Source organism: Panthera onca, chromosome B1, assembly GCF_046562875.1.
Source record: "Panthera onca isolate mPanOnc1 chromosome B1, mPanOnc1 haplotype 2, whole genome shotgun sequence".
NCBI lineage: Eukaryota > Metazoa > Chordata > Mammalia > Carnivora > Felidae > Panthera > Panthera onca.
This window is the reverse complement of record NC_138342.1, coordinates 90,007,156-90,026,201: the sequence shown is the minus strand read 5'-3', so window position 1 is coordinate 90,026,201 and position 19,046 is coordinate 90,007,156. Positions and strand designations below refer to the sequence as shown.

Sequence of the window (19,046 nt, the reverse complement as noted above, 5' to 3'; positions counted from 1 at the left end):
TGCCTTTGTTCTAGGTGCTAGGGATGCAGTAGTAAAAAGACAGAGAAGGTATTGTATTCTACCTGGGAAAGAGTTAATTAAAAAGCAAACACATAAATGAATGAGATAATTCTCCCTTTTACCAGTTCTACCTTTTTTGAGCAGTTTGTCCCATACACTGTTAGATGCCTTTCACAGAAGGCCAGTAGCTCATTCTGGATTTTGGAGGAGACTGAGGTGGAACAGAAAAGAAACACGCATGCAGAACACCCAGCTTATGAAAGACCGAGGCAGAGGCCAGTATTTTCATTCTTCAGAGCATTGGCCTGGCCATGGTCAGGGGCAGGTATTGATCTGCTGCTGGAAAAATTGCCTAAAGAAGAAGGAAAGCTGGATTTCCACCAAGAATGTACTCTTACGAATGTTGACTAACAATAACAAGAACGATAACAAGGTCTGGATCTGTGTTGTCGAATCTGATAGCTGCTAGCCACCTGTGGCAACTTAAATTTAGTTAAAATTAGTAAAGTAAGAAATTCTTTTCCTTAGCTGCACTAGCCACATTTCAGGCACTCCACTGCCTAGTGGCCAGTGTATCGGACAGTACAGTATAGAAGATTTTCATCATCTCAGAAAGTTGTATTGACAGGGCATGTCTAGATAGTAACTTTGGGGTGGCTGCCAGCATTTCTTCTACTCTCTGTGTATTTATGTATTCATGTATTCATTTTTACTCTCTTTCCAGGGCAAGAAATTTTGAGAGCTAGTGGCTACTTTGGAATCCTAGTTCTGGGTGATTCTGTAGCCCTGGCTTCTGGCATGATACCTGGCAGTATTAGCTTCCCCCTCAGCATACTTGTGTCTCTACATGTGAATTGTGAAATAAACTTTCCCAGCCTGAGCTCTGTTACATTGAATTTTGAGAAGTAGTTCTCTACTCTGGTGGCTCTCAACCAGATAAGATTTTGCCACTCCCAAGGGGGTGTTTGGCAGTATCTGGAGACATTTTTGATTGTTAGCGTGTGCCTGTGCTGGGGGTGCTTCTGGCATCTGTTGGATAGAGGCCAGAGATGCTACTAAACATCTGACAGTGCACAGAATGGCTCCCACAACAAAGAATTATCTGGTTCAAGGAGTCGTTATTGCTGAAGCTGAGAGACCCTGTTTCTCCGCTTTGTTTTGGGTAAGAAAAAGGGAGAGGAAATTGCATAGCTCTGATATGCAAAATTAGGAATTTAAAGTAAGATCCAGTTGATAATAACATTTTCTTATTCACCAGCTTGGAAGTTACCATTTTTGCTCTTTTTTTTTTTTTTTTTATGTTTATTTTTGAGAGAGCACACACGTGTGCACGCACACCAGTGGGGGAAGGGCAGAGGGAGAGGGAGACACAGATTCCGAAGCAGGTTCCAGGCTCTGAGCTGTCAGCACAGAGCCCCCGCATGGGGCTCGAACTCACCATGAGATCATGACCTGAGCTGAAGTCGGACGCTTAAAACTCCCAACTCTGAATTGTTTTGAAAGCAAGTTACTAAGTAATGTAAATGAAGAGAATAACTTTTTTTCTTTTTTGGTATTTACCTAAGTGGTAATTATTTCTGTGACATGTCCTTTTCTAAGGATATAATTCCTTACCGAGTGAGTTTTTAACCAATAAAAATAGTGGGAATGTTAGACATTATGTATAGAAGTTCAGTTTCAATTTAGATGATGTAGCCATTGTTCTGTGTCTTCTTTCTAGTTTCCTTGATGTTTGCATCCTTTCTCTGTGTCTTTATCTCTCGTATGTTTAAGTTTTTTTTAGTATATTCAGAGTTGTACAACTATGTTTAGGTTTTTTTTTTAGTATATTCAGAGTTGTACAATCATCACCAGTGTCTAATTTTAGAACATTTTTTCACCTCAAAAAGAAATCCTGTACCCACGAGCAGTCATTCCCCTTCCTACCTCTTCCTTTCTCTCTAGCTCCTGACAGTCCATAATGTTTTCTGTCTCTGGATTTTCCTATTCCCAATTTTCCTATAAATGGAATCCTACAACATATGGCTTACTGCATCTGGCTTCTTTAACTTAGTATAATGTTTCCAAGGTTCATCCATGTTGTAGCATGTTATCAGTACTTCATTCCTTTAGGTGGTCGAATCATGTTCCATTTTATGGATATATATTACATTTGGTTTATCCATTCATCAGGTGATGGACATTTGAGTTTCTGTTCTTTGGCTTTTATGGGTGATGCTGTTGTGAACATTTGTGTCCATGTTTTTTGTGTAATCTCGCATGGTTTTAGTAGTTAATATCAACATCTGAGGTAGACGTTAGTGTATTTTTGTCTGTCCAGCTTCTGAACTCCCTTCGTATGTATGGGGAGTCCCCCACTGTCACTATGGTGGGAGATGCAGGGGTCTGTCATGGTGTAATGATTTCTTTATTTATAGTTTGTCTCCTTACCTGAAATGTTATCTTATCCTCAGTATCTAGAAGGGATCAATGACTAAAATAGTCTTAGATTCGTTTCTGACTTCTAGGAATCTTAGAGCTGGGCTTTCTACCTGGAGGTCATCCTAGGGCCCTTCCATTAAAGTTACCGACATTTTGAAATTTTGATTCAATATATAAGTGTTGCTTAATCTTTAAAACAGACTAGTTGGGTACCTATGATGTATATGCAGAGTGCATGCATGGTATAGTTGATGGCAATCAGATAAGCCTCGTAGGGACTTAGTTTTGATTCAGGAGGTCTGGGGGAGAGCCTGAGATTCGCTTCCTGATGAGCAACATCATTCCAGTGTTGCTGTGCAGCATGTTTGGGAATCTCAGGGTGTTAAGTATAGTATTTTCAAGTTTTCTCAGCCTCCAGCAATGTATGATCTTCACTTTTGCTGTTTGCCTTTGGCTTGTTAATGTTCAGAAGATTAATTCCACTTGTGGGTAACTAAGTTATCAGTGACTGTGAACTAAAGGTTTCTTCTTTTTTTTTAAAATTATTTTTCAATGTTCATTTATTTTTGAGAGACAGGGAGAGACAGACCATGAGCATGAGTGAGGGAGGGGCAGAGAGAGAGGGAGACACAGAATCCGAAGTAGGCTCTAGGCTCTGAGCTGCCAGCACAGAGCCCGATATGGGGCTCAAACCCACGAACCGTGAGATCATGACCTGAGTGTAAGTTGGACGCTTAACCCACCAAGCCACACGGCGCCCCAAGGTTTCTTCTTTTTTGTATGTACTCTGCCATGTCTTCACTTTATTCACATGTTACGCTACCATCTCTCCATAGTATGTCTTGAGACATGAAAGAAACATGACTGTTACTGTTTCAGAGATTCCCTTGACAGGGAAAAATCTGTTATAAGATGGCCGACAGGACTGATAGGGGAACTCCAGTCCCTCCAGCCTGAAGACTCCCCTTCCGGGTTCTTCTTCCCACCCTGCTTGCTGCCACTGACACCAAATTACTACTAATGAGGAATGCAGAAGTAACAGACTATAAATTGTCCCTTCTGTTGATCTGGGCTCAGACCTCTGGAGGGTGATCTCTGAGCCCACTGGTCTAAAATAAACCTCCTGCCTTCCAAGATCTCCGAGTGCTGCTTGGTTCTTCTGCCAGGTGATCCAGACCAGTTTCCGTAACACCCTTTCAGGAATACACTGTTCAGCAGTCAGCTTAAGGTGGGTGGTGGGATGGATGATAGATGTCGAGTCCAGAATTATACTTGTTATTTGGTATATGCTCATTGCTTTTACACATTCCACTTAAAAAGGCAGAGTTGTTCATAAAGTCATGATAAACTCATAAGGCATAAAATTCTCTAAATGGCATCATAGGAGAAGTTCATTTGTCCCATAGGGAAGTGGACAAAATAATAAAACCGCCCATGTGGAAATTAAGGACGGTCCAAAAAGGCACCCTGGGCCACTTGTGTGCATCATGACAGAAGTGTGTCAAATGTGTAGAAAGTGTGCACCACAATTGTCAGAGGCCATGTGAAGTTAGCCTGGTAACAGGACTGAGAGTTGTTTAGCCCTATGTGTTGAAAGTGAATAAATTCTGTTGAAATGAATCATCCCAGTTCTGCTAGACTTAAGATTGCTGAATGTTGGTCTTCATTGGCACGTTAGGCAGGGAAAACAAATCATACCTTAAAATAAGTGCCTTATATCTAACTTTTACTGAGCACTGACTAGGCACAAGAGAAGAGTTGGAACGTTGGGGAAAATACAAAGAACTGCAGCTCCCTGCGCTTGACCTACCCACCCAAGGAAGTCAAAACATATGTACATAGAAAGATACCTGAAAGTAGAAAACGGTCCCTCAAGAACAGTCAAACCATATAGGCGGTAAATGTTACAGGGACTGCCTGGGTGCACACACCAGGCCACATAAATATTTCTACAAACCACCCAGACGATTAGGAAGGAAACCATAAACCTGATTTTTCTGTCCTGTGGATAGAAGCTAGGCCCTTGAAGACTGAGCAGGAATGTAGAATCAGAAGGAAACAACTCACCCTTGGCCCTTAGTGAGTCACTAATGTCATTTCTTGTGGGTGTAATTGGGGGAAGGATTTGGCCAGCGGGAGGGTGGAAAAGAAGGGAAGGGGAACTAGGAGATTGCATGTGGGAGTGGCCTTTAGGTTCTTAGTAAAGTTCAGGCATAATTCCACCTCCTTGCTCTTCCAGTAGTTTAAGAAAAGTGTTCTTTAATTTACTCTGAGAAACTGGGAGGTAGGAGATTGTGGCAGATCTTTTTTTTCTTTTTAAGATTGTTTTGTAATATGAGAAAGATCAAACATCTATAAACAATAAGCGTCCTTAGACTGCCATCCCTGCTGCCAGAATTTTTTTAAATGTGGGAGGCAAGAAACCCTGAGGTAGCATTCTTTTCTAGTGATTAAAACAGACAATCTCTGCTTATCCTATATTTTCTCCCAGCCACATCCTCAGTGGTTGGTTTATAGCTTCTCAGGTAATTTTATACATTCTACTCAATTTAAAAAGAAAGCAGGAGGTATTTTACAGGGCCAGAATGAATTAAAATTCATTAGATACATGTTTCTTCTTGCCCCAAAGCGAAATAACTTGGAACAAATCCCAAAGCAAAATGACCTGAGTCAAACAGGTTTTGCAGCTGACTTATGTAGCACCCCCCCCCCCCCACCCCCTTCTCCCCAGGCAGCCTGGCTGGGGGCTGAAACTAGTGACCTCTGGGTAGAGGTGTCTCTCCTCAAGAGATGAGGATATCTGTGTGGGGAACCTTGTTTTTGTTTAAGATCTTGGAGATGTGGAGCTGGAAAGTTATGTTTCCTTCATTAGTTTATTGAAGAGAAATAAGTCGGGTGACCCATACTATAATTTTTCATAAGTGATTATTGAACATTTATAATATAATTTTATTGGAAATCCATCTGTTAATGAGACGATTAGTGGGCGAGGGGTGTGACTCTTGTGGTGTACTTATTAAAAAGAATTGGCAGATTGTCCCTTTGGCCTCAGAGGATTTTCCACAATGAGTGATGGTAGGACCCAGAAGGGCAGAGATGCCTTTCTCTGGTGCACTAGGAGTACCTGCATCGTTGGCGGGGAAGTGGGAAGAGAGACCTGGCGCCTTGGGCAGACCGTTTTTAGAAGAGAGTACATCTGGAAGTTGAAGATCTGGATAGAAATGCACTCCTTTACAAAGGTCATGCTTCTATGCCTACAAGGGTGTTTGTTCCCCATTTTGAAGACCTCTGGGCCAAACCACAGCCCTGGTTGGATCTACTCTGACTGTTTCATGCCTCAACCTGTGTCCCTGATGTGGCTGTGGAAAACACTGTCCTAGTGACTGGTATTGCTTTGAATTTATGAGTGTTGGCTTCACAGGAGTTGTTCAGACTGCCTGCCATCCACTCTAGATTTCCCTGGTCCACGTTTTCACTTTTCTGTGTTCTCACTCTTCCTTCTGTCTGGAGGTGCTTCACCTCCCCCCCACCGCCCCAGCTCATCACAGGTCTTAAGTGTTCTCTTTTTGGTGAAGCCACTCTGTCTGAACATCACTTCTGGTATTTCTTCACAATTTTGCTTTATTTACTTTTCTCCTTTCTGATATTTATTCCTGCATAACTTATATAATTAATCATTTTAGTCTTTATTCCCCCTGTTGTCTCTTCCAGTGACCAGTGACTTTTTTTTTTTTTTTTTTAAAGAGAATATGCAGGGGAAGGGGAAAAGAATCTTGAGTGGGGGAGTGGCAGGGGGGCTGGGAGAGGGCAGAGAGAGAGAATCTTAAGGAGGCTCTAGGCTCAACATTGCAGGGCTCCATCCAATGACCCTGGAATCATGACCTGAGCCCAGATCAAGAGTCTGGTACTCTATGGACAGGAGCCACCTAGGCGTCCCTAGTCCAGTGGCTTTCAGACACTAACTTGTGTCATCATCACCTGGAGGGCTTTAAAATACAGACTGTTGGGCCCTGCCCCAGAGTTTCTGATTCAGTTGGCCTGGAGGCAGGATCTAATAATTTCTAACAGCATTTCTAACAGTTCCCAGGATATGCTGATTCTGCTCTTCTGGGGCCACACTTTGAGAACCGGTGCACTAGGAGTGAGGACCAGATAAAAGTCCCAAGAGGACAGAGATTTTTTATTGGTACTGTAAACTGTTTCATTCCTAGAGGAATGTCAAGCGTGTAGTATGTATTCAGTAAATAGTTTTGAATGAATGATGAATAAAACTGCCTTAAAAAGTAAGAGCTTACAAGCAGTATCAAATACAAACACCCTATCAAAAAAGGATGCTGTTACGTACCTATTTTGTAAAGACATGCTATTAAAAAGAACCTTAATTACGGTTTTGCTCCATAGGGAGAGAAAATAGAGACTCTAATTCATTTTGTTTTGTATAGAAAACAACATTATTGATATAATTTGCATACCATTCAATTTATCTGTTTAAAATGCATAAATGGCTTTTAATATTTTTCAGTTTTGCAGCCATGATCACAATCAATTTTAGAGCATTTTAATAATCCCAAAAGATCCCTCTATGCATTACCAGTCACTCTCCCTGCCCTCCAGTCTCCCAGCCTGAGGCAGTCACTAATCTGCTTTCTGTCTCTCTAGCTTTTCTCATGTTGGACAGTTCAATAAATGGAATTATACCATACATGGGTGTTTGTGACTGGCTTCTTAGCCTAATGTTTTTGAGGTTCATCCAAGTTGTAACGTGTTTGAGTACTTCATTCCTTTTTGTTGCCCGATAATCCATTGAGTGGGTATATCGTGTAAACTTTAAAATATTTTATCTAATTATCAACTGGTGGACAATTGGGTTTCCACTTTTTGGCTTTTATCAATAAAGCTGCTATGAACTTAGGTATGTATGTTTTGTGTGGATATGTTTTCTTGTGAGTATCTGGGAGTTTATTTGGTCACGTGGTAACTATTTAACATTTTCGGAACTGCTGTTTGCCAAAGTGGCTGTAGTATTTTACATTTTCACCACAAATGTATGAGGATTCTAATTTCTCTGTATTCTCACTAGCACTTGTTACTGTCTTTTTGATTATAGCCCTCCTGGTGGATCATATACGTATCTCTTTGTGGTTTTGATTTGCTGTGCATTTTTCTGGTGGCTAATGATGTCGAACATCTTTTAATCTGCTTTTTTTGTCATTTGTATTTTTTGCTTGGAGAAATGTCCATTTGGATACTTTGAGACCTGTATAAATTTATGCCATTTTTGTTGAAGAATATTTGGGAAAATGATTGCATTCCTTTTTTTGTGTGTGTGTGGAATAACTACAAATAAGCAATGAATTTCATGTTTTGCCAGTTAATTTAATTAATAACTTAATCCAGCTAGTTAAATATTTGATTTAATTAATTTAACCCTCTGAGCCACCCAGGAACGCAAAAGCTCTTACTACTGTGCATTTCATGATGCCTACAGACATTCCTTCCACACTTTGTTTAGGAGTCTGCTTCTATGCTACCTTCTCAGAGGCCTTTCTTGATCGTCCTGTCTAGAGAGGTACTCATCCCTGATGTCTCTTTTCAGCTTACCATGTTTTATTTCTTACAGTCGCACTTGTCATGCTCTGATACGACCAAGTTATACTGCTTTGTCTCCCCCAGTGTGATGTAAGCTCAGTGAGGGTAGGGACCCTGTTTAGTTCACATGGTATACTAGTAGGGCCTAAGTGAGTGGAAGACTGGGTTATGGAGTCCACTGCTCCCTTGTTAACTGGCACTTGGGCAAGTTGTTTAGCTTTTCTCAGGTTTAACATCTTCATTTGTAAAAACACAGGAGTAAGAGTTTTTGCGTTCCTGGGTGGCTCAGAGGGTTAAATTAATTAAATCAAATATTAAACTAGCTGAGTTGATTAAATTATTAATTAAATTAATTGGCAAAACACTGAACACCATGCTTAGGTACTATAACGAAAACTGTTAGTTTTAATCTTTTTCCTTGCTTTTGGCATGTTACATAGAATAGTGACAGCAAGGAATATGTGTATTTACTTTTTAAAGGACTGAGGTAAATCAGAATTCTTTTTTTTTTTTTTTTTTTTTTAATTTTTTCCAGGGGATGCAGAGAGCAACTAATGTCACCTATCAAGCTCACCATGTCAGCAGGAACAAGAGAGGTCAGGTCGTGGGGACCAGAGGTGGTTTTCGTGGCTGCACAGTTTGGCTGACAGGTAAGATCAAGAGAAATAAACCAGTTAATTTCAAAAGCAGTGTTTATAGACAGTCTTGAACAAGGATTAAGGGTATTTATTTAAATTTTGAGCTATTTGTGTGTCTGGAACATCACTGCATGTACCTGGCAGCGTTGCTTAATTATAACCTATTTCCTTTTGGTAATTCCTCTTGTTCTTTACAGAATTGCTATTGGAGTAAAGGGGGAAACCAGAATGCATCTTAAAACTACTTAATAGCTATGTTATATTCTATACATTTTTGTATGCACCAAGACCTGGATTCTGCCTTCAAGAAGCTAATGATGTAAACGATATGAAGAGAAACAGTGATAAAGACTTTCACAAAAAAGAATTTTTGCTTTGGCCTCGATTGGTTTTTTCATTGGTTCTCCCAGAGTCTCCCTTCGGGTTAGCCAGCGCGGGCTGGTGAGAGGGTCAGTTGATCTAGATTTTGGAGGTGGCTTTACGAATGATGGATTCTTGGGGCACCTGGGTGGCTCAGTCGGTTGAGCACCTGACTTAGGCTCGGGTCATGATCTTGTGGTTCGTGAGTTCAAGCCCCACATTGGGCTCACTGCTGTCAGCACTGAGCCTCCTTCAGATCCTCTGTCGCTTTCTCTCTGCTCCTCCCCTACTTGTGCTATCTCAAAAATAAACATATAAGAATGACGGATTCTTTCACTTCTAGTAATTGTATTTAAAATTTTGTATTTAATTGTAAATTAAATTTAATTTAAAAATATTTAATTGTATTTAAAATTAACCACCAAAATTTTATACCTATTTACTCCCCTACCAACAGTGTGGGAGAGGGTCCATTTCCAAGTGTCTTTTCATCAACATGGATATTACCAATCCTTAAAATTTTTGCTGATGGGTGAAATTCTGTGTGTATACGTTTTTTAAAAATTTTTTTTCATGTTTATTTATTTTTGAGAGAGAGAGAGAGAGAGAGTGTGAGTGCATGAGCAGGGGAGGGGCAGAGAGAGAGGGAGACACAGAATCTGAACCAGGCTCCAGGCTCTGAGCACAGAGCCCGATGTGGGGCTCGAACCCACGAACCGCGAGATCATGACCTGAGCCGAAGTGGGATGCTCAACCTACTGAGCCACCCAGGCGCCCCCTGTGTGTGTGTTTTTTTTTTTTTTTTTTTTTTTTTTAATTTTTTTTTTTTTTTTCAACATTTTTTATTTATTTTTGGGATAGAGACAGAGCATGAACGGGGGAGGGGCAGAGAGAGAGGGAGACACAGAATCGGAAACAGGCTCCAGGCTCCGAGCCATCAGCCCAGAGCCTGACGCGGGGCTCGAACTCACGGACCGCGAGATCGTGACCTGGCTGAAGTCGGACGCTTAACCGACTGCGCCACCCAGGCGCCCCCGTGTGTTTTTAATTATATGCTTCAATTGTAGACAAGTCTAATTCTTTCTGTAGGAAAGAAGACCCTGTCCTCACATTCTTCTCATCTCCTCATTCTTAAGTTCAGGTTGTTAAATTGTTACTTTTCCATTGTCTACGTTCATAACACATTCTGTTCTCAAATCTTAAATTTTCATGATTGTTTTTTGTTTGAGCTCTGTAAGTAAGTTGATTCTATATCCACCAGTTCATCATCAGTCCTTTTATTATGGTGTGTCCACTCATGAGGTCTCTCTTTGGGTCTAGTTTTTTTTTTTTTTTTTTTAATTTTTTTTTTTTTAACGTTTATTTATTTTTGAGACAGAGAGAGACAGAGCATGAATGGGGGAGGGTCAGAGAGAGGGAGACACAGAATCTGAAATAGTCTCCAGGCTCTGAGCTGTCAGCACAGAGCCTGACGCGGGGCTCGAACTCACGGACCGCAAGATCATGACCTGAGCCGAAGTCGGCCGCTTAACCGACTGAGCCACCCAGGTGCCCCTGTTTGGGTCTAGTTTTAAGTGTTTGTGTTCTGTTGTTGTTTCTGTAAGATAGTCCTCCATTGGATTTTGAATTCCCTGAGATTTCTTTTTTTTTTTTAATGTTTATTTTTGAGAGAGGAGGAGAGAGTGTGCGCACATGTGTGAGTGGGGGAGGGGCAGAGAGAGGGAGAGAGACAATCTGAAGCAGGCTCCGAGCTGTCAGTGCAGAGCTGGACATTGGGCTCAAATTCTGGAACCGTGAGATCATGACCTGAGTTGAAGTCAGACGCTTAACTGACTGAGCCACCCAGGCAGCCCTGAATTTCCTGACTTCTTATGTTTGAGAATGTCTGCCTGTCTTTTACGATGATTTGGCTAGATAAAATATATATTTGGTTCATACTGTGTTTTGGAATTCTTAAAGCATTACTCCATTTTAATCTGGTATTAAATGATGTGAAGAAGTGCGAGACTAATTTGATTTTTTTTTTTTTTTTTCTTTTTAGGAGGTTTCCTTTTTCATCTGGAAGCCTGAAAAATTGTTTCTTTTCCTATATTTTCTTTTAGCAGTTTTGCCTTTCTCATTTAGGCCCTTTATCCATCTGTAGTTGATTTTTTGTGTGTATGTGAGGGAGGGGTCTATTTTCTTTTTTTTCCATGCGGATAATCAGTTGTCTCAACAGCATACATTGATGAAGGGGCATCCTTTTTTTTTTTTCCCCCTCAGTGCCAACTGTGTTATGTCAGGTTTCCACCTAGGTTTGAATTTGTTTCTGGGCTCTCTGATCTATTCTTCTGGTCTGTTCCTCTGTGATTGCCACACTATCTTACTATATATTTATAAGTCTTGAAATCCAGTGGAATAAGTCCTCTTACCTTATTCTTCATCAGGACTGTCTTGACTGTTTTTTGGTGGTGGGGCAGGGGGGCTCTTTGCTTTATTGTATAAACTTTGTGATGGTTTAACTCTAAAATTTGATAGGGATTTAGTTTGGGATTCCATTGTATCTAAAAGTCAATTTGGGGAAAATTGATCTTTAGAATATTGGGTAATCCTTTTCTTGAGTGTGGTACATTCCCTTTATCTTACCACTAATGATGCTTATAAATACTGTTTATCAGATTTTTTGGTGCTTGCTTTATGGTCTAGTATGTAATCAGTTTTCATAAATATATATTTGAAGAGAACATCAGGGTGCCTGTGTGGCTAAGTTGGTTAAGTGTCCAACTTCGGCTCAGGTCGTGATCTCACAGTCTGAGTTTGAGCCCCATGTCAGGCTCTGTGCTGACAGCTCAGAGCCTGGAGCCTGCTTCAGATTCTGTGCCTCCCTCTCTCTCTGCTCCTCCTCTGCTCATGCCCTGTCTTTCCCTGTCTCTCAAAAATAAGTAAACTTAAAAAAATTTTTTTTGAAAAGAACATCTATTCCCCCGATACGTGCAATGTTTTTAGATATGCTCATTAGATCAAGCTTGTTAATTACGTTGTCAAATCTTCTATAGCCTTTGCTGTTTTTTTTTTTTTTTTTTTTTTGACAATATTTTTGGAAATGGAAGTAAAGATTTCTTTTTCTGTTTTTTTTTTCTTTTTGAGAAAGTGCACAGCGGGGGAGGGGCAGATAGAGAGGGGGACGGGATTTGAAGCGGCACTGTGCTGATAGCAGTGAGCCCAGTGTGGGGCTCGAACTCAAGAACCCCAAGATCATGACCTGAGCCAAAGTTGGCTGCTAAAACCGACTGAGCCACCCAGGTGCCCCGGAAGTAAAGATTTCTTTCTTCTCACAATTCAGTAGCTTAATCAGGATCTGTTGGGGTATTGAGTGGGTTGTCATTTTCCTGGAACATAGTTTGCTTTTTCTCAGATTGTACTCCAGATAAACTTTCTTTTATATTTCTACGTTGGTAGGTGTACTAGTTTACCAGGGCTGGTGTACTAGGAGACCCAGACAACTACACCTCTGCCAACCTCCTAAGTACTCCACCACACGTTAAGCCTGAGTGATGTTTCCTGTTCGCATACGGAATTCTCGGATCCATCTCCAATAACCTAGGAGGGGTCTTAGCTCTAATTCTCTCCATCCTAATTCTAACAGATCACATCAAAACAACAGGGAGGCTTCCAACAGCGGAAATTTATTCTCTCACCATTCTGGAGGCTGGGAATCTGAGATGAATGTTTTGGTAGGGTTGGTTCCTTCTGGAGACCCTGAGGGAGAGTCTGCTGCAGGCCTCTCTCCTAGCTGCCGGAGGTTGCTGGCAGTCCTTGGCCTTCTTTGGTTTGTAGATGCAGTGCTCTGTCTCCTGCTTTCGTCTTCACATGGCCCTGTCACAGTGACACCAGTCGCTGGATTTAGTTCCCATCCTGGTACTGTATGACCTCGTTTTAATTTAATTACATCCACAAAAACCCTATTTACCACTAAGGTCCCATTCTGAGGTTCCAGATGTGTATGAATTGGAGGTGAGGGATTATTCAATCTTGTACATTTGGTTTCTTTTCTTCGGGTATACACATTTTCCTTATCTAAGTTTTGGATTATCTGTCTTGTAATTATCTGCTAATTTTCTCTAACTGCTTTAGCTTTTTGTCTTTTTGTCTGTGTTCACTGTAATCTCAACGAAACTTCCTGTGTCAGTAACTAAAATTTTCAGTAGTCTTTTCTTACTTTGTTTCAAACTATGTGTATGTATGTGTGTGTGTATATATATATATACATATAATAAATATACATATGTGTGTATAAATAGGTACTTTTATTATGATTTAGGTTGTTTTGTGTAGAAAGTCTAAGATTTCCGGTTTCAGGGTTTTTTTTTTCTTTCTGATGCTTAGTGTCCAACTGGTGGTTAAAAACAATAAAAAACAGAAAACTGTTTTTCCTGTTCCTCCCCGTCTCCATCTCTTTTTTCTAGTTATTGTCTCTGTGTAAGAGATTAGCCAAGATCTAGTGGTGTAAAACAACCATTTTAATTCACTTCCCATTTTGTGGGTAAGGACTTCCGGAGGGCTCAGCTGGGCGGTTTGCCCTGATGTCTGGCTTGGTTGCAGTTCTCTGAAGGCTTACCTGGCTGGCGTCCGTGATCACGAACTCACTTGAAGCCGCTTGTCAGCCGGGAGCTTAGCTGGCTGAAACATTTGCTAGTGATCTCTTGAGCATGGTCGCCTCAGGGTATTAATAGTGGGCTTCTCTCCAATGGAGTGTCCAGGTAGCATTTTCTGACCCAGCCTCAGAAGTCACACATTGTCGTTTTCACTACATCCTTTTGGCAACAGGTGAGTCCTAAGGCCAGCCCAGAGTCAAGAGTAGAGAGTTAGACTCTGCCTATTGACGTGACTGTGGCAATATCACATTGTCAGATAGTTTGCAGGGTCGGAAATGCTGTTGTGGGCATCTTTGGAAAATATCTGCTATGCTCATTAATACAATTTTAATTTAATTTTATTTATTTAATAATATTTAATTTTTAATATTTAATTTTAATATTTAATATTATTTATTTTATTTAATACAATTTTTTAATATAAAACTAATACAGGTTTTTAATGTATAAAGCAACTAATGCTATTAATCCTTTTTTTTTTTTTTTTTTAGTTTATTTATTTATTTTGAGAGAGAGAGAGACCACATGCATGGGCGCACATGTGAGAGAAGGGCAAAGAAAGAATCCCAGGCAGGGTCCAGGCTCTGAGCTGTCAGCACAGAGCCTGACTCATGAACCGTGAAATCATGACCTGAGCTGAAGTCAGACACTTAACCGTCTGAGCCACCCAGGTGCCTCAACACCATTGATTCTCTTAACATATCAATTGTACCTTCATAATGTCTTTCAGGGGAATCCATTCATGATTATCTCTTGCCTCGTAACCACCTTAGTTATGAATTCTGTAATTACATACTCAGCAAGATGGCATGTGTTTCTGCATGAATGTATGCTTTCCTTTTCCTTCTTGTTGTTTAGTGAATAAACATCATTGGTATAGGAAGGTGAGTTGAAATGAGGATATTCTTTCAAGGTTAATTTAAATTGGACTCCCAGATACTTTTATCTATGGTTGTCTATGAGAGGTATTGATCCTAGGATATAGAGATAGCTTCATTTGTCCTTTTTCTTCCCTCACCAGAAATAATTTGGGCATGTAACTCAGTTTTTAAGTTGGCATGCAGCTCTGGAGTAGTGTTAACAGGAGGACAAAGTGCATATCTGAAATGGAGTGATTTCTAGGATGCCTTTGGGCACAGACAGGAATTATTAAAAACAAATACTTGAGTATACAGCGTTGCAGTCTTGGGTAAAATGGTCAGCAGGCCTGCTGTTGCGCGTCAGGCCGGTGGCCAGAGGGTATTTGAAAATGGTGTTACAATGCTGCAGGGTTCAATAAACTGGGGTTAATGCGAAGTGTTACCATTTATGAACATGATGATGTGAAAGAGGCCATAAAGCTTCCTGAGAACCTGTATAATGACAGCTTGTTTGGCATTCAGAGAGCAGTGGACCTGACCATAAGGCTGCGTATCTTGCCTAAAGAGCAGTGGACAAAATATGAGCAGGATAAATTTTACTTTGCACCATATCTGAAAGAAGTTATTTGGGAAAGAAAAGAGACGAATGGGCAAAGAAATAATCGCGGAGTTTAAGTTGGTGGTTGTAGCTGCCCTGAAACATTTTTTTAGAAGTTGGATAAACCAGGGGCACCTAGGTGGCTCAGTCGGTTAAGTGTCTGACTTCAGCTCAGGTCATGGTCTTGTAGTTCGTGAGTTCGAACCCCATGTCAGGCTCTGTGCTGACAGTTCGGAGCTTGGAGCCTGCTTCAGATTCTGAGTCTCCCTCTCTCTCTGACCTTCCCCTGCTCACGCTTTGTCCCTGTCTCTCAAGAATAAATAAAGCATTAAAAAAAGTTAAAAAAAAAAAAACCCAAAAAACAAAGAAGTTGGGTAAAGCTGAAGTGTACAATTTAGAACTATTTGAACTGCAAATGTACTACTTTACGTGAATGTATTTATTTAAAAAATATAAATGCTTACTTTAAACTATAGATGTTTTTCTAGCTAAGATCTAAATCTTGTAGAGAAATGTGGGATAAATGTTACTGAGGGATTGCTATGTGTAATGAGTGTTATGAAGCCAGTGATTTAAATTCTTTGTTACTAAGTGGTCTCCTAACATTGCATATGAAATGTGCTTGGACTATTCGATTTTAGGCTTGTCTGGAGCAGGAAAGACCACAGTGAGCATGGCTCTGGAGGAGTACTTGGTTTGCCACGGTATCCCATGCTACACTTTGGATGGTGACAACATCCGTCAAGGCCTCAATAAAAATCTTGGCTTTAGTCCTGAAGACAGAGAAGAGAATGTTCGACGCATTGCAGAAGTTGCTAAGCTGTTTGCAGATGCTGGCTTAGTGTGCATCACAAGTTTTATATCCCCTTATACTCAGGTATGTGGCTTTTGTACCATTGCTGTTCTGACATCATCGAGTGAGAAGGCCTCAGGCAAAACAAGTAATTGAAACGCTCACGTATGCTTCGAAGCTAAATTCAAATTAAAATAATCAACCTACAACACTTTTGTGCTGGGACTTTCTGAGTAAATTCCTTTTTAATAAAACCTGTTATGACTGCCCCTGCCTCCCAAAGTATAACCAAACTTGTTGACCTCAAGCCAGTGGCCACATTATTTCAAGCTTGACTTTTCAACTCAATAAATGTATAATGAATACTCAATGTGTGTCAGACACCCAGGGAAAGTCTTAAGTTTCTTAACATGTGCCTGACCGTGGCTTCTTTGCTCACAGACAGAAGCACTCTCCTCTTTCATCACATTCCTCCTCTTATTTTAGCACTAATTCACTGTTTTGTAGTTCTCTTAAAAAATCATGTCATTTCTCACGTGAGATTTTTGTTTCCCCACCTGGAAGGCACTCTTCTCCTTCGATCAGTCCTTCTCTTCTCGCCATCAGTTGACTCCTGTTCATGCTTTCAGGCTCAGGTTAGGCATCTCCTCCTCCTGAGTGCCTTCCCTTTCTCCCTCAGCCTTTGGTGCCCTTATTGTGCCCTAACCCTTTGTTTTATTACAAATGCCAGTTCATTGGTTGGTGGTGCTAACAGTGGCAGTAATTGTAGTGGTGATGGTGGTGGTGGTGGTGGTAGTAATGAAAATAATAGCAGCTAACATTTATTAAACGCCAGCTGTATACCATGAATGAACTCATGTAGTTCTTATCACCCAATGAAGAAGACAGAGTAGTAATGAAAATAATAGCTAACATTTATTAAACACCAGCTGTATACCATGAATGAACTCATGTAGTTCTTATCACCCAATGAAGAAGGCAGAGATGAGGAAAAAGGTATAAATTACCCAGGGTCGCTGTACATGGTAGAGCAAGGCACCCAGACAATGTCATTGGAATCCATATTGTTACCATGCTTTATTGCCTCTAACCCCCACTGGTTCCTTGAAGGCTGAAACTACATCTTATTTATCTTTATAATCTTGATGCCAAGCCCAGCTTCTGGAATATAGTAGATATTTAGTGTTTGTTAAATGACAGCATAGTACAGATGTGAAAGAGCAGGTGAATTACTATGTGGTTAAAAGCAGGGACTTTGGAGCCAGAAACAATGGGTTGGAATCTCACCTCTGCCTGTTATGACCTTGGCCGGTTGAGTTGACCTTCCTAAGCTCAGATAATGCCTACCTCCCAGTGTTGTTCTGAGGATTAGGTAAATCGTGCGTTCAAAGCTTTCAGCATGGTGCCTGGTGTGTACTAAGTATTGAGTAAATATAATAAATAATAGCACAATTCTAGTGTTGTATCATGAATTTGGATGGTTACATAGACTTTTTTTTTAAAGCCAAAATAAAACATGAACTGTAAGAGTTACAGGTAAATATCAGATGGAGTGTTAATTTTAAAGATTCACTTAACTGAACCATGGCAGGAGTCCTAAAGGGTCCTGTGAGGACTAAGTACTTTTCATTTGCCTGAAACATTGGGATCAGCATCAATACATCCGTTTAAAGTATACTGGATCATGAAGTGTGTAAGAGAATGATAGTTGTTTGAGTTCTTGAATCCTTGATATAAACAGTGTCATCGTAATGTAACAACTGATATTCTTGCACATTCTGGAAATCTTTGCAACTCTTAGAAGAGGAGAAAGTAACGTGATTTGGAGAGCTGTCAGCTGGATTTCTAAAAGTATGTACTGATCTGCTTTTTGGCCCCCTTGTTTCCATAGTACGGAGCGAAATTTGTTGCTCTCACTTCTAAAAGCACAGAGAGTGAGGTTTGGACTGTGCTTAGGTCATGTCAAAATCTGTGATATTTGCATCAAACCATATGATACAGGATATGTGTATTATTCTATGTCACCATTGAACTTGGGCATCTTGGTTCTGAAAATAAACCTGATAGTTCCTAGCCAGTCTGGTGGGATCATAGAGATGTGAACAGTTACAATATGTTGAAGCAGGTGATTAGGTAAATGTATATGAGACGTGCTGTGGAAGAATCGCAGAGGAGATGATGCCTGAAATGAGTGATGGAGGATGAATCAGAGCATACTATTGAGACCAGAGGGAGAAAACTATTTTAACAGAGGACATAGTACAGTGTTTGCAGCAGCACGGAAATGTGAGGGAGTCTGGTCTTTTGGGGAACTGTAGGTACTTTGTTACGACTGCCGTGCAGGGTGAATGTGAGGGGAGATGAAGCTAGAGCTATTCACAGAGGTTCAATGATGAACCTTGACTGCTCAGGACTTTGCCCCATAGGGCAAAACTTGACAGTTTGAGATTGTACTAAGGAACGCTGTCTCTGGGTTTGCATTTTAGTAAGGTCACCTTTGAAGCTTGGAATGAGGGTGGTCTGGAGATAGGAGACTGGTGAGGAGGCTTTCAGAGTGAATTCAAACAGCAACAATGGGAATGGAAAAGATGGGGCCTATTTGAGGGCTCTTAAGCCTGTAGCATCGGTAGGACTTGGTGCCTGCTTGATTGTTGAATTTGGAGTGAGCACGAATGATGGTTCTTTCTGAATAGAAGATGGTATGATTGAGTTAGGAAATATAGGAGGGGAAGGGAGGAGATGACTATTTCATTTTAGGTGGGTTAGGTTTGAAATCCTAGTAGAGTAAGCAGGTCATTGGAAAATTGGTTCTCAGAAAAGCTGTGTAGAATTGAGATAGATTTAGGAATCACTAACTTTGTTAATTAAAACCCAGTCAAAGTTGAGTATATATAGAGTATATAGAAGAGTTGTATAGAATGAGAAGAGAGCCGTGGACAGAAACTTGGAAATACATTCATATAAAAGGACAGTTGGGATCAGTTAAGGTCACACCTTAATCATTCTACCACATGCTGTGGTTATTATAGCTAATGAAAGATATATCAGAATAAGATCTATGATAGGTATATAGCAGGTATTCTGAGAAGCCAGAGGAAGCAAGGGCCCTCCATCAGCCTGGGCATGCAGGGTGGGCTTCCTGGAGGATGTCAG

At 40.6% G+C, this 19,046-nt stretch overlaps 1 protein-coding gene and 1 pseudogene across 2 annotated transcripts in view; both read left to right on the top strand.

The window, feature by feature from the left end:
- PAPSS1 (3'-phosphoadenosine 5'-phosphosulfate synthase 1) overlaps nucleotides 1-19,046 on the top strand; it is a 104,356-nt gene that overhangs the window by 5,918 nt on the left and 79,392 nt on the right. For both annotated transcript variants that reach the window (XM_060654485.3, XM_078445833.2), the window contains exons 2-3: nucleotides 8,546-8,660; nucleotides 15,742-15,977. In XM_060654485.3, the coding sequence (XP_060510468.1) occupies nucleotides 8,546-8,660; nucleotides 15,742-15,977 (351 nt within the window). The remainder of the gene's footprint in view (nucleotides 1-8,545; nucleotides 8,661-15,741; nucleotides 15,978-19,046) is intronic.
- On the top strand, nucleotides 14,622-15,164 carry LOC132692223 (cytochrome b-c1 complex subunit 7 pseudogene; annotated as a pseudogene).